At 31.7% G+C, this 14,314-nt stretch overlaps 1 protein-coding gene across 1 annotated transcript in view; it reads right to left on the reverse strand.

Annotated features, from left to right (window-relative positions):
- Positions 1–7: 7 nt before the first annotated feature.
- The window catches only part of LOC106462786 (polycomb complex protein BMI-1-like), a 26,190-nt gene continuing 11,883 nt past the window's right edge, over positions 8–14,314 (reverse strand). Inside the window, exons 5-10 of the mRNA XM_013922748.2 lie at positions 12,883–12,930; positions 10,714–10,828; positions 7,422–7,473; positions 6,699–6,794; positions 3,925–4,005; positions 8–1,947 (exon numbers count right to left, since the gene is read on the reverse strand). Coding sequence (XP_013778202.1) covers positions 1,561–1,947; positions 3,925–4,005; positions 6,699–6,794; positions 7,422–7,473; positions 10,714–10,828; positions 12,883–12,930 — 779 coding nt within the window. The 3' untranslated portion in view covers positions 8–1,560. The remainder of the gene's footprint in view (positions 1,948–3,924; positions 4,006–6,698; positions 6,795–7,421; positions 7,474–10,713; positions 10,829–12,882; positions 12,931–14,314) is intronic.

Below are 14,314 nucleotides of genomic sequence, written 5' to 3' on the forward strand. Positions count from 1 at the left end.
AAAAAAAAAAAAAAAAAAAAAGATATCACGTTGTAACTTCTGGTAGAGCAAACTTCTCTAGGTTGTCAATAAACAAACTTAAACCTCTGTTCACACATTTTAAACTAATTTATCCATAAATATCCCACTTGGTGGGCTTCAAGTGATCAGACAAGTTACACACACAACAAACCAAACTTATCAATTCCTTGTACATTAAAAAGAACTTCTGATGATGTATCTTGGATGTGCAGCTGATGTAATTTGTTGTAAACATATACAAACAGCCTCTCATAACACCTCTGGACTTACGAAGTGTCTTAAGATCCTTTCTGAAGCCTTGTTAGTAATTATAAAAAAATGCAATGATACATTTGGAGTTTAATTTATACACTTCAAATGACTATACATATATCTATCTATCTATATATATATATATATACAAGTTAAATATCCGAAATGCAGTGCATTATACAGTATTATACATAACTTGAGCAAAAATAGATATAGATGAAATACAGAAAATAATGTTAGCTACCCACAAATTTAATGATTGAAAAATGAATTTATGCTAAGTTCCTTTTTATCTGCTGTAAGTACTTCTCAAAAGTTAAAATCACGTCAACAATCTTATGCTTAAATATCATTTACAAACTAGCCTTGTTACATTTATATATTTCCAAAGTGGCTTCACAGCACATGTAAATTTTCAACTAGGATTCCTTTACCAAAAGGTAACTTCTACGTAACTTCAAAAATATCTCTTTCAAAAAAAACAATTAAAAAACATCAATACAAAACTCTGTTTAATGCTCAAAGCAAGAGAACCTGTTTTTTTTTCTCAACAAAACTCACCAACATATTTCACATAACATTGATTTAGAAAATTAAACCTCATTATACAGAAAAATACTTTTGAATAAAGCTAATTGTAGTTTGGATTACATTCACTTTGACACTACGGTACATACCTAACAGTACCAATATACCTTTTTACTTACAAAATAGTTTTTCTGGAGAATGTTTTTATTTCATGTAATTTTGTCTATTATTCACACAGTGAAAGACTTTGCTATAAGCTTCGTAAAAGGCTAAGATTACTTCCTTTCATTTTTTCTTAGAGATGCATCCTCCAGCACAGCAAAATAGCTTAGCATGCTTCATGACAGGAAAGTTCTACAAAAATAACCTCACAAGCATTCCATATATATACACAGTGTAAATATCTTTCTTCTTTCATACAGGTAACTTATTTTATTTACAACAATAGCTTTCTTCTGAAAGCAAAAAAGTCACTCCACAGATGAGACTAAAAAGTTATGAAAATAAGCTACTGTTATTCAGGAATACTGCATTAATATCTTGAAATGGATAAGGAAATAAACAAACTTTGAGCAATAATCACAACCAGGTCTGATCCTTTTACTAAAAGGATAAATTTCCTGATATACTCTTCTTTGTAACCACTTTAAACTACCTTTTACTGACTATTATGTAAACAACATGATTTTTATTGATGAAAACACTTTGACGTAAATTGTTCATCAGCTCTATGTCCCCACAGGTTTTTTGAGACAATCATCAAGACACTTCAAGACTTGCCAGTTTTATTTTATTTTCTTTTTCCACTTTATACTCAGATTCTTCATAGGACTTACTGATTTTCTGTGGTTCAGGTTTCAGAGACTGATTCAGATTGGCTTGTGGTTTCTTACTAAGAGAATCTTCTAGGTCCCCCATGGATTCCAAAGCCTGCATCATGCTTCCACTTTCAGACACCCCACTATCACTTTGGGCACTAATATCCCCATTTGTTGATGCTGTCTCACCTAGAATATTGTCTGAAGAATTCTGTCTGCTAATGGACTTAGGAGAGTCCTGTACATTTGGAAGACTATCAAGAGGAATGGCTTTTTTCTTCTTTGGTGGATTTTGACATATTTGGTACAAAAGTGCCATTGGCTCATTCTAAAATAAAAATATACTTAATAATGTATAGGAAAAAAGAAAGGAGAAAAAAAAAAGGCTCCAGTAAAACAAAAACATTAATTCTAAACAAACTAAGAAAATTATGCACTGCTTTTTTCTTTAGTACGTTAACACAAAAAAATCTTTAAGTTATTCTAAAAAGAAATCTGTGAAACTGAAAGACTGAAAATCACAAATTGCCAGTGAAAGACTTAAGTACATTCCAGGTTAAACAAGCAGCACGATCAACTAATACACTGAAAAACTGTATTTCATAATACATAAAAGAAAGACCACAACATGTAGTTTTGAGACTAAATGACATCGATTTCACAAAATAAATGAGGATGCATATTTGTTTGACATCAATGTTCTTCTTCTTTCTTCAGTTTATTTGTACTTTTGTTAACAAACGTAAAAATAAAAAATGTTCAATGTGGTAAACAAATTAATAATTTGATCTAAGTAACAATTTTTTATGCTTCCCGATTTGTAATAAATCCTTACGTGAGAGAAAAAAAAAATTATTTTCGAAATCTGCACAGCTGAATTATGGAAAATCTGTTAGTAAAACCAAAACAACTTTTATGAAGTTTAAATTTGCAGGCCTGTGTTATTCATATTTTATTAGAACATCCACAAAAATGGAGTTTATTAATTTGTTTATGATAATGAATACTGATAATATTTTTTTTTATTTTGAATTGAATCATAAAAAAAATGTTATTAAAGCATAAACAACCCTACAGAGTTTAACATTTGTGATTATTATGTTATGACTTAATATACCAAGGGATTGTGTTTATACTGTTGTAAAATGTCACATATTTATTGAATTGGCATTTTCTGATGTGTATATATGCTCAGAAATGTACAAAACATTCAGTTGTTAACCATACACTGCAGTAAACTCTTATTTCTGATGTCTATAAAACATCTGCACAAGTTAACAAAACCATCAACTTATACAGAGCACAATGTATTATTTTTCCACGTCCTTTCAAACTACGTGAAATCTTTGAATTAATACAACTATATATTTACCGATCCACCACATTACCAAAAACATTTTCAGGTTTACACAAATTTTGTTCATGAGATCATCAGCTTATACTTACAAATAATTATGTTGCAAGTTCTAATTACACATGCAAGAAATTTTTGATGCTCCCTGGGCCAGGAATGCAAAATTTCAAATTCACTGAGGTTTACCTAATTTCTGGTCATACGAGAACATTTCTGTAGCTCTAAAGCAAATATAATGAAAACTAACACACTACCAAGAATGAAAAGAACATCTAAAGAAACAACAAAAAATTCCCAAATCTGTGACTTGTTTCTAAGTCTCCTAAGCTTTACATTAAATTCTGTCATTGTTCTCTGCAGAATCTACATCTAATCACTTTCCTATGAAACCATAAGTTACTCTTGCACCACTTTGCTCACCCTACATTGATGTAAATAATTTATAATCTGCTCTATCCAATGGTGTCTAAACTCTGCCTCTTCCATGTCAGCATTTTATTTTCACTTTTCACTCTGATTTAAATGAAATAAATTTTATAAAATGATTATAAAATTGTCAAAATAGTTAGAATTATTATTCTTTATTTAAAATGTAAAACTTAATATGCCTGGGTGCACTCAGCACCTAAAAGGTGTTCTCTGGTCCAGAGTTAAAACGTCTCAATTTCACTATACAAGATAATTTCCAATGTGTGATAATGTGACCGATTCTACCAATAAATTTGTTCAGAAGTTACGTTACAAAAATAAACTGAGCAAAAGAAGTTGCAATCGCAAAGTACATTTCTGTTATTATACCCTACGGTAGTTCCATTTGTAAATATTTATTTTCTGGCCATCACTCACAGGTGAAATTCCCATCTTACAAGCCCTTGTCTTTTCAAATGGAGACATTTTACTTGTCCTCTTATATAAATAAATAAAATGTCCTAACAGAAACGTTTTACTTACCCTCCTCCAGGAGTAGATGTATGCCAAGTCTACTATTGTGTATTCATCTGCAAGATAGTTGTGCTTATAAAGAATTTCCACCTGTAGTAAAGATTTAATCATTTATTTGGAGATCATATAACACCAGTTTATGAATCATGGTATTTAAAACACTGTAGACTATCACTTAATATTTTATAAAATATTAAAATGACACAAATATAATTATCATTTACCAAATCACACATTTTAAAAAAAGTTTGCCCAAAATGATTACACAAACAATTCAAATATTCGTGTTTTTTTTCTTCTTTCTTGTCCTACCTGAATATATATATATATTTCAATAATGTAATATTGCCACGAGTGTCACCGTCACTTAGCTAGAGCAAAATTGTAATTAAAATGTAGATAAGAATATTCTAAAACGTATTTAGACACTATAAAAATTGTTTTCTTCAATACCATTCATATTAAACACAATTTTCTGTTTGTTTGCTTCAGATATTCGTACAAAGCTACACAAGTAAACTAGTCAACCTGCACTACTCTTCCTTAATTTTGAAAGACTTGAGCAGGGTTCTTAGCAGGATCAGCTAACTAAATTTAAGACCTTTTTAAGACCAAGCTAAAGACAAACTTAAGACAAAGCCACACAAGTAAACTAATCAACCTGCACCACTCTTCCTTAATTTTGAAAGACTTGAGCAGAGTTCTTAGCAGGATTAGCTAACTAAATTTAAGACTTTTTTAAGACCAAGCTAAAGACAAACTTAAGACAAAGCTACACAAGTAAACTAGTCAACCTGCACTACTCTTCTTTAATTTTGAAAGACTTGAGCAGGGTTCTTAGCAGGATCAGCTAACTAAATTTAAGACCTTTTTTCGAGTTTGTTGTTATTTCATTCTGTCTAGGCCTATTACCTAGACGGGGAGCACAAATTCGAGTTTATTTTGTTTTTATAGATGTGCAGTGCTGCTAATGCAAATAGTGGGACAAAGCCTACTGTGGTTATGGTCTGTTTGCAGACCTTAGACTTTCCACACTTTAAAAACAGTGTGTGAATTGCTGTTCATATTGAAATGTTAATGCAATCATGGGAAAGTGTGTGTTCAATGATAAGTGGCTGGAGGACGGTTGATACAGCCGTTGGTCGGTCTGACACGGCAAGTACAAAGCCAATTGCAAGGTGTGCCCACCAGTTCGGTGCAAACAGTTGTACTTAATACATTTCCTGCTTGATGATTTTTTTGTTTTGAAGTTATTTATTCAACATAATAAATGAGTAGTTTCTCAGTGATGATGTATTTTTTATCAGTATTACTCTTGCAGTATTAGGTGATCCGATAAATAGCATAAAAATATATGTCTACGGGTCTTAAGTTTGTCTTTAGCTTGGTCTTTACTTCCTTTCCCTTTACAGGGTTCCTAGCAGTCTGTAAAAAATCTGAACTTTATGTTGTATTTTTTAAGGACTTAAAAAGCTTTAAATTCACAAGTTTTGGCTTTTGAGGTCTTAAATTTAATTTCTGTGGGTATTGATGCAGCTATCTTTTTCATAACTTGGGTTTGTTCCACACTGCACTTATTCTTAACAGCATTACAGTACTTTCCATTCATTCTGTCTAGTCCTACATGAAACTGGGAGCACTAAAGTAAACAGCACCCACCCCTAATTCTTTGGTTACCCTGATCAAATAGTAGGATTTGACCTCTGATCTTGTAATACACTCATGGCCTCAAAGTGTGGAGCATGATTCTGCAGTAATGGAATGCAAACCATTGACCCTGGAATGCTAGCTATTAAGCCACACCCAGCCCATTCAACAATTGGAAAAATATAAATTTAAAACTTTTTACAACTGTTTTTCAAAGGCATACAAATGTTTGTTTCTAATTAAGCACAAAGCTACACAATGGGCTATCTGTGCTCTGCCCAGCACGGGTATCGAAACCCATATTCTAACATTGTAAGTCCGCAGACATACCGCTGTGTCACTGGGGGGCACATACAAATGTATCAGGTTTGTACACATGAATCTAGACAAGCTCAATATTCATAAAATACTTGAAGTTATGATGTCATAGTGAACTTTTCACAATGCTAAGTTTTTCTCTCAATTTATATACACAATTTTATCAGCTATGCCAGGGATCGGCAACCTGCAGCTCGCGAGCCGCATACAGCTCTTTAAGGAGGTGCAGCTCTCGGGCTTTACTCTTACAGTGAAGAAAAAAGTTGAGAATCTTTCAAGCACAATGGGTGTTTAAAATTTAATCTCAACATTTGCAATTTTTTATTTAGAATAGAGTCGCACAGTTAACATTCTAGCTAACTCCTAAAATGTCTTAGAAGTCTTAGCTAGATCAAAAAAAATCTACAGAGGAAAATTGACCACTGATTTTAGTGTTGTAAATTCGAAATGTTACTACTGTCCCACTGGGAGAACTTTTTTTCACATTAGACTGTTAAGGCATATTGTGGCTCTCAAAATGTTTTGGTCTTAGACAAAAACAAAAAATGGCTCTTTTTCTTTGAAGGATTCCTGACCCCCTAAGCCAGGCCAAAAACCAATAACTTTGTACAAAGTACGGTGTGAAAGAGCCAAGTTGCTAGATTTTGCAACAAAAACAAACCCTATGGGCTCTCAAAACAAGCCACTCCTTAACTAATAAGCTTTAAGCAATGCAGGTCTGTTAGAAACATATAACAATGTACAGAAACATGACTGACAAACTAGAAAATAAAACCAAATATTAAAATTACTCACTAATTAAATACATGGCATGTTACCTTGTACATAGATGGAAGTTCGTATTTAGACTGCAGTAATTTCTTTAAATGAGCGACAGTGACAGCACCTGAACAACGCAAGTAACGTCGATGAGACTGAAAAATAAAAGAAATAATTCAATTTGTAAGATAAAAGTTTATACAACATAAATTACTAAACAAATCTCTATAGTTGTAACACACTGTTACAACAGAATTACTAAACAAACCTCTATATTTGTAACACACTGTTACAACAGAATTACTAAACAAATCTCTATAGTTGTAACACACTGTTACAACAGAATTACTAAACAAACCTCTATATTTGTAACACACTGTTACAACAGAATTACTAAACAAATCTCTATAGTTGTAACACACTGTTACAACAGAATTACTAAACAAACCTCTATATTTGTAACACACTGTTACAACAGAATTACTAAACAAATCTCTATAGTTGTAACACACTGTTACATCCTTGAAAGGTTTTACATTCTCTTTAATTCCTGAGGCTATTCAGCAGTAGTTATGTTTTGAGACCATCGACATATAATATTCACAAATTATACATTTTTACTACAATAACAGTCTTTTACCAAAACCCCTTCTTTTTTTATTTTGGTATTAAATCAAATTGATTGATAAGAACAGCAGATCCTGTTGATCTATGTAATATATTTAATATGCTAAAAAGATAATAAAGTTGGACTTTTTTAAATATCGCTAAAAAACACTTACACTCTGAGGATTAACAACTGGTTCTGGCTGGTGTGTTCCAGGAAACGGGTCTCTACATAAAAAAGAAGATACTTATTCAAACATATATGAAGAAAATCATTACTAATGGGCTCAAGAACTCGAGCACACTGATGTCAAGTTCATCATGATCAAGATATGTAGTAACCCTTTTACACTTTTTCCCAAGGACCATATTTGTGTAGATAGTTTAACCGTGTCGTGACACACTATTAACTTAAATAAATGCTAGTTTGAGTTAGATTACATAAAAACACATTCAAATTACTCCAAAATGTGTTGCTATAATGCATCATTTTCAACAATTAATGACTTGTGAGGTACTCAACAAATGTTTTGGACAATGAACTGTGATTTGCAGTCTTTTATTATTAAAAACTAAACTCTGCAAAGAATACAACATTTTTCTGAGAGGAGTAAGTTTTGTATTTGCCAAACACTTTACACTGAAGGATGAACTTACCAAATTTCTTCCAGTACATATGGTTGTTGTTAAAAACGAATTCAATGCATTCTTACCCCCACCCCCCCAAAAAAAAGAAAGAAAGGGGAAATGTTTCAGAAGAATTACACTTTGAGGTACAACATTCTAGAAAAATATTACAAAAACTCAAAATAATAAAAACATTAGGTTTATGTACGCATTTTTTTTTTGTGAAGTCTAACAATTTGTTTACATCAATTGTAAAACAAAGATGGTAAGTAGAAATATGCCACTGAAACGTTTTACCACTGAACAAGCAATGAGCGTGTTCAATCAGTTAGATGAAGGAGGGAGTGATGAAAATGGTGATGCTGATGTGGAATTTGACTTTAGAAGAGACTCTAGGGATGAAAGGGACTCAGGACAGTCACTGAGACCCAGTTCCAGTGCTTCTCAATCAGTTAATCAGATGGGGGAATCACCCCAACCAGAACCTATTGGCACAAAGAAGCCAGAAAAGCGTGGGCCAGCTAGACCTGATCCACCTCCTAGGGCCAGAAATATGATTGGGCTGAGGTGGTTCTACAAGATAGGTCAGCCACAAATAATGGTTTTTGAATTTTCACCGAAGAACAGGCTTTTCTTGATGTACAAGCTAACATCAAAGATAACTCATCGCCCCTCAACTGTTTCAAAGCTCTGTTTGCATAAGATGCAAGTAATGTTCTCATACGTTGCAAAGAAAATGCCTCTTCTGAGATGGTCGAGGTATTTGAACTAGACTCCCTTTACCGACTATGAGCTGCTCAAGTTTCTTACGATGACAACATCAACGGGCTTGGATAGATGACCTAGTATTTATTCGAGACTACTTTGCCACCCATCAGTCTCTTTACATACCCTTTTATCACAAAATGTTCAACAGGGAGAAGTTTGAAGCTATTTACTCAACAATGCTTTATGTGGGTACCAGTGATTCTGAAGGGAGACTACTTTGCCACCCATCAGTCTCTCTACATACCCTTTTATCACAAAATGTTCAACAGGGAGAAGTTTGAAGCTATTTATTCAACAATGCTTTATGTGGGTACCACTGATTCTGAAGGGGAAACAAAAATTAAGAAAATTTAAATTTTGTAGGGTATGGTGATAATTATTAGGACATCATGAAAATAATTCAAGGAGAATGCACAAAAATTATGGATTTAAAGTGTTAAATGTATATATATAAACACACACACTGTTACCACACCACCACATCATTCATTACCATTACAAAAATAAAAAAGGTAATTAAATTAAAACCTTAAATGCCCAATATAAAATGTAAATACTACTGGAAAGAATAACTCAAAATCAGGAAATGGTTGACTTCAGCTTAAGATGTGCAAATATTGGTTTCTAAAAAAGTTGATGAAAGTTTTAAAAATGCAGTAGAAGTTAATTACATAAACCACGAAAAACAATTCAATGAAAACTGCAAAATTAAACATGACCAGTCATGAATTAACTCTAAGCTTACGGGTCTCCTTCCTGCACATGTCATGAGATTTTACTTAGTTTCATTGAAAATTTCATTAAGCAATCTTACTATCAATGTGTGCCAGTGAAGTTAGCATTCAAATTTACAATATAGTTCAAAGTTTTAATTCCTTTATTTCAAAAGAAACCTTAAGGAAAAATTCTTAAACTTCAGTTTTTGTTGTCATATGATGCTTAAGTTCACAAATTCTTAATTTCTCAGCTCTGTAACTTGAATACTTATTACCCTACACCATACTTCAATGTATAGACAGAGACTAGGTTAATTGCTCTGTTCACACAGACATTTAATTCAAGCTCCTTAGGGCACATTAAAAGAAAGGAAAAAAATAAATTTCTCAAAACTCTTGACAGATGCCATGCCCACTTTCTATACGACAAGTTGTGATTCTTCAGCAAATTATACTTAGTTGAACTAGATGTTTATAAACAATAGAAGGACCAAATTTTAAGATACAATTTCACAATGGTTATCTTAAAATTGGGATGAAGAATTTCATAGAGAACTAGTCAAATTACTCTTAGCATTGTTGCTGCTTTTTTCCTTACTAGCACTTTAGCATTGTTTCTTACCAAGAAATACATTAGTTAGATGGACAGTTGAGTTGTATATAGGTTTTTGTTTTATCTTTTATTTAATCATGTATTAGTTATGTTTTAAGATGCATATTTGAAAGGTTAAATAATTATTTTTATACAACACAACACCTTCTTGGTTCACAAGATTTAGTGTAATATGTGTGTGTCACCACATTCTGCCGACGGCTAAAGTTCCTTTGCCGACGATACTATAACCCTGGTTGGGGATGCCCACTGGTAATGTGTTGCAATAAATAATACGAACACTAAAGAACAGGAAAGGAAAATAAATCATATGTGAAAATGTAAAGACATGCAGTTAAGAATATAAACAAAAGATCTTTTATGAATATCTGACAAAATATTAAAAGGTACGTATATTTTTTCCTAGGTCTTAATTTTAAACATTTCATTGTACTATATTATACACTATAGTATCAGTTGATGATAACAGCTGCAGTTAGTAATTTTGTAGAGAAAGTGAAAAATGAAATATAAACATTTACCTTAATAGATTTTTGACATGTAATTAGGAGGTTCTAGGGGATTGCAAATGAAATTTGAAAACTATAAGATGGAAAAAAAGTATTTTCATACTCAAGTTGTTTTGTTGGTTACACAAAATGTTACCTGAGAATACTCCCATAAACTTTAAAATAGTTAAACCCATAATATTTCTTCATCAAAATTAGAGGTTATGTTACCACAAAGTCAGATCTTGTGACTTACAATGGACTATATTCCATAGATAAACTAAAGATGTCTTCAGGTGTAAAAATAAGCCTTCCTCCTTCTTGAACTTCTCCTCGACCTTCGCTAGATGCTGGCACTAAACCCTTTGCCACTGAAACGAAAGGAAAAAAAACATTCGTTCTTTACAAATTACCTTAGTTCTTACACTTTGTGTTAAATCTTTTTTATTTTAAACCTTTGAACTTTTACACTAAAAAGACTATGCAGACACAGTAAAGGAAGTACACAGATTCAGAGAAAAGTTTTAACTCTCTCACTATAGTTAAGTCAGAGTGCAAATGCCATGATCTTTTACAGTTTTATTTGAAATATAATTAAACTACTTTATTACAAATAAATACAGCATCAAAAAGTAGTTAGTAAAACAACTTTTAATATTATACAAGTGTAAACTTCTTAATTTAAAATCAAATGAATTCCCCTTGTATGTGTATCATTGCATTTGTTCACTCAGACTTGCCAATCTTCTGGGTTTTTTTCCCACTAACCCTCTCCGATGTACTGACTTAAACATAAATTCTGCATTAGAGTATATATAAAACTAATTTTTATAGCTTTCAATCTTCTTTGTTTACGGAGATACAGTCAGACTCGCTTACCACACCTATCTATCACATCCTCTCTTTTACAAATTACCAATAAATCTCTCTTACATTTATTACAGGATTTATAATTAACACAAAGTTTTAATTTACTAAATGACATACAATGCTACCTTGTTCACAATAGATATTGTTAGTTATTTTGCATACAAATTGAAAGTTGCTTCCACAGAGTTCAGATTGAGTTGCTAAGGTACTTGTTTTAAATCACTTATGTTTAGAAAGCCAGTTAATTATAATAGTTGTAGAAGAGGTCTGTTTTGTGCGTGTTACTATATTATGTTCTTAAGTGTATGCTTGAAATAAATAAAAAATATCGAATGTACTAGTGCCATGCATAAGTTTCACCCGTGAGCCAACAGCAAAAAACAAGAGATCAAATGTACTTACTAAATTCCTTGTTTTTTTATGTATATGTTTTATCTATTGTTATAAAAGTAACTAAAACATAAAAATTTGAAACTTACCAGGTTAGATTAGAAAAGATAAAGAACAACAATTATAATAATAATACTTTCTCCACGAGATATACGATTGCAAGTAGCTCATGAATTACGTTATTCAATGCAGTAACTTGAGCTACGTGTTCACCAAGTAACTGACAACTGTTATTTCAGTACAATTAGTTATACATGGTTCAAAGGGCAATTAAACAATAAAATTAAGTAGAAACAAGTGTAGGATAAACAATTATAATTTTATGTTACAATCTGCAGTTATTCTGGAAAGAAAAAGGGGTATCTTAGATATATTTCATATCTTTTTATGGTGATTACAAAATTGTTCAAAATGACCAAGCCCATATGGAAAGAGTTAAACCAACTAGTAAATCAATATCTCTTGAATCAAGTACAATATCACCATTACTGCAATATTTAAAACTCCATGTTCGTTCAGGTCTACAAAAGTGTTCATTTTGTTACAAATAATGAAATTCTAACTGCAGTTACATTAACTCAGTACTAAACTGATTAAGCAAGCAGTGTCTCAGAGAAGTTATGGAACATGACACGGAAATCATATTGATTACTGTGAGTGAATCATACTCTTAATATATGAAGGGGTATGAAAACTTAGAAAGGTTTGCTTCTCTCTTTGTTTCAAAATTTTGTACAAAGCTACATGAGGGCTATCTGCACATAGTTGCCTAGCTTAAAACTGATAAGACTAGAGGGAAGGCAGCTAGTCAACAGCACCCACGACCAACTTTTGGGTAAATCTTGTCTGATCAAATACTGGAATTTGACCGTCAACATTATAGAGCACCCACAGCTCCAAAGCATGGAACACCTTTTTTAGTGGCAAAGAGTTGTAGACCATGAACCTACAGATTCACCGACCAAGCATGCAATCACATGTCTGTATCCAGCCCACACACACTATAGAATGAGAAGTGGAATGTCCCAAGTCCTAAATATATAGTGTTAAAAACATATTTTGTTTAGCCTTACAAGCAGGAAGGGTAGAAGACTTTTATTGTGACACTCACAATAAATATAGAAACGTGTAGTTTTTTTAGTATAATAAAACAACAGTAACTTACCGGCTTCTGGATTTTGAGCATAAAATTCTCTTCTTCGTTTCATTTCGTCTATCAAAATATTAGAAGTTATAATAAATATATTTTTGGAATGGCTATGTGTTAGTAATACAACTTCAATTATACATTTCATAAGCTTACAAATGCATTTTGTAAAACAGATATAGTGCAACGGCTGCTACAGACCTATTACACATATCAACTTAAAATCTCTACACAGTTAAAAAATCATCAAATAGATTAGTTATTCTTAGTGGAACAAAATTACCAAAAATCTTTTTTAAGAATCAATTGACATAAAAAAAGAACAAATTTCACATTGTTTAGGAACTTAATAGTTTTCCAAACTTTTCAAATTCAAACTCTATTATTTTTTTTTTAATATAACCAAATTACAATTATCAAAACATTAAAAAAACACACAATATTTATTTTTTAATTTCTGAAGCAAGACTTTGGGTTTCATGTAATGCTCTAACTATTTATTTTTAAAGGTACATTACTCTTACCAACACTAACGTTTCTTTAACAATTCCCAACCAATTTATATACAGAACTACTCTACTTTTGGTAATACATACTTTTAAATAGTTTTTAATCAAGTTTATCATGTGTCTTCAAAGTTTAGAAAATTATTATGAAAAATGTTACATTATGAAATTTATGCACTTTGTATAAAATTATCAAACTTGTCTATTTTACTACATTATCAATGCAACAATCAGGCCAATAGCCACTAATGAATTTATTTGAAACATGCAATGGTATGTCATTGTAATAACTTATAAGTGACAGTAAAGAGTATGTTATGTCAACTATCCTACATCTTCCATATCCAATACTAACAAGGCCTTTCACACACCACCAGGGTTCATCAGGCTGGATAGAATATGATAAACATAGAAGTTATCTAGGCACTATTTATATCATCAATTTTCATGAACAGTAACTGTTATGGTGCAAACTACATTAAGTAAGTGAATTGCAACAATTATCCATTTTTATTTAGTCATTTATAAATCAGAATTTCTAGGGTATATCCAACCTCTTATGACCATAAAATCTAAATGAAATACTACCCAATATCCACAGAAGGAACTATTAAAATGTGGTCATTTGAGCTTCAATGTGACCTCTTAGGTCAACATTCTCGCCAAGTTCATGACCCCAATTGACCTTTATAGTTTCCATTCCCGTAGCATAACTTCTAATATGTTTCGTGTAGATTACCAAATTTTGCAAGCTTTCAGTAAGCATTAAGTTTTCTGTAGACAAAAAAAATTAGAATATATAATGAAGTATTTTCACTAAAAATTTCTCAGTGTATGATATATGGAGTCAAAGTGTGCAAAGTGATTTTCATGTTAAGATTAAAAATGCTTTTCTTCATCTGAAAATTGTCAAATTTCATTTGCACAATCTCTAAATAAATTTC

The sequence above is a fragment of the Limulus polyphemus genome, unplaced genomic scaffold (assembly GCF_000517525.1).
Source record: "Limulus polyphemus unplaced genomic scaffold, Limulus_polyphemus-2.1.2 Scaffold1250, whole genome shotgun sequence".
NCBI lineage: Eukaryota > Metazoa > Arthropoda > Merostomata > Xiphosura > Limulidae > Limulus > Limulus polyphemus.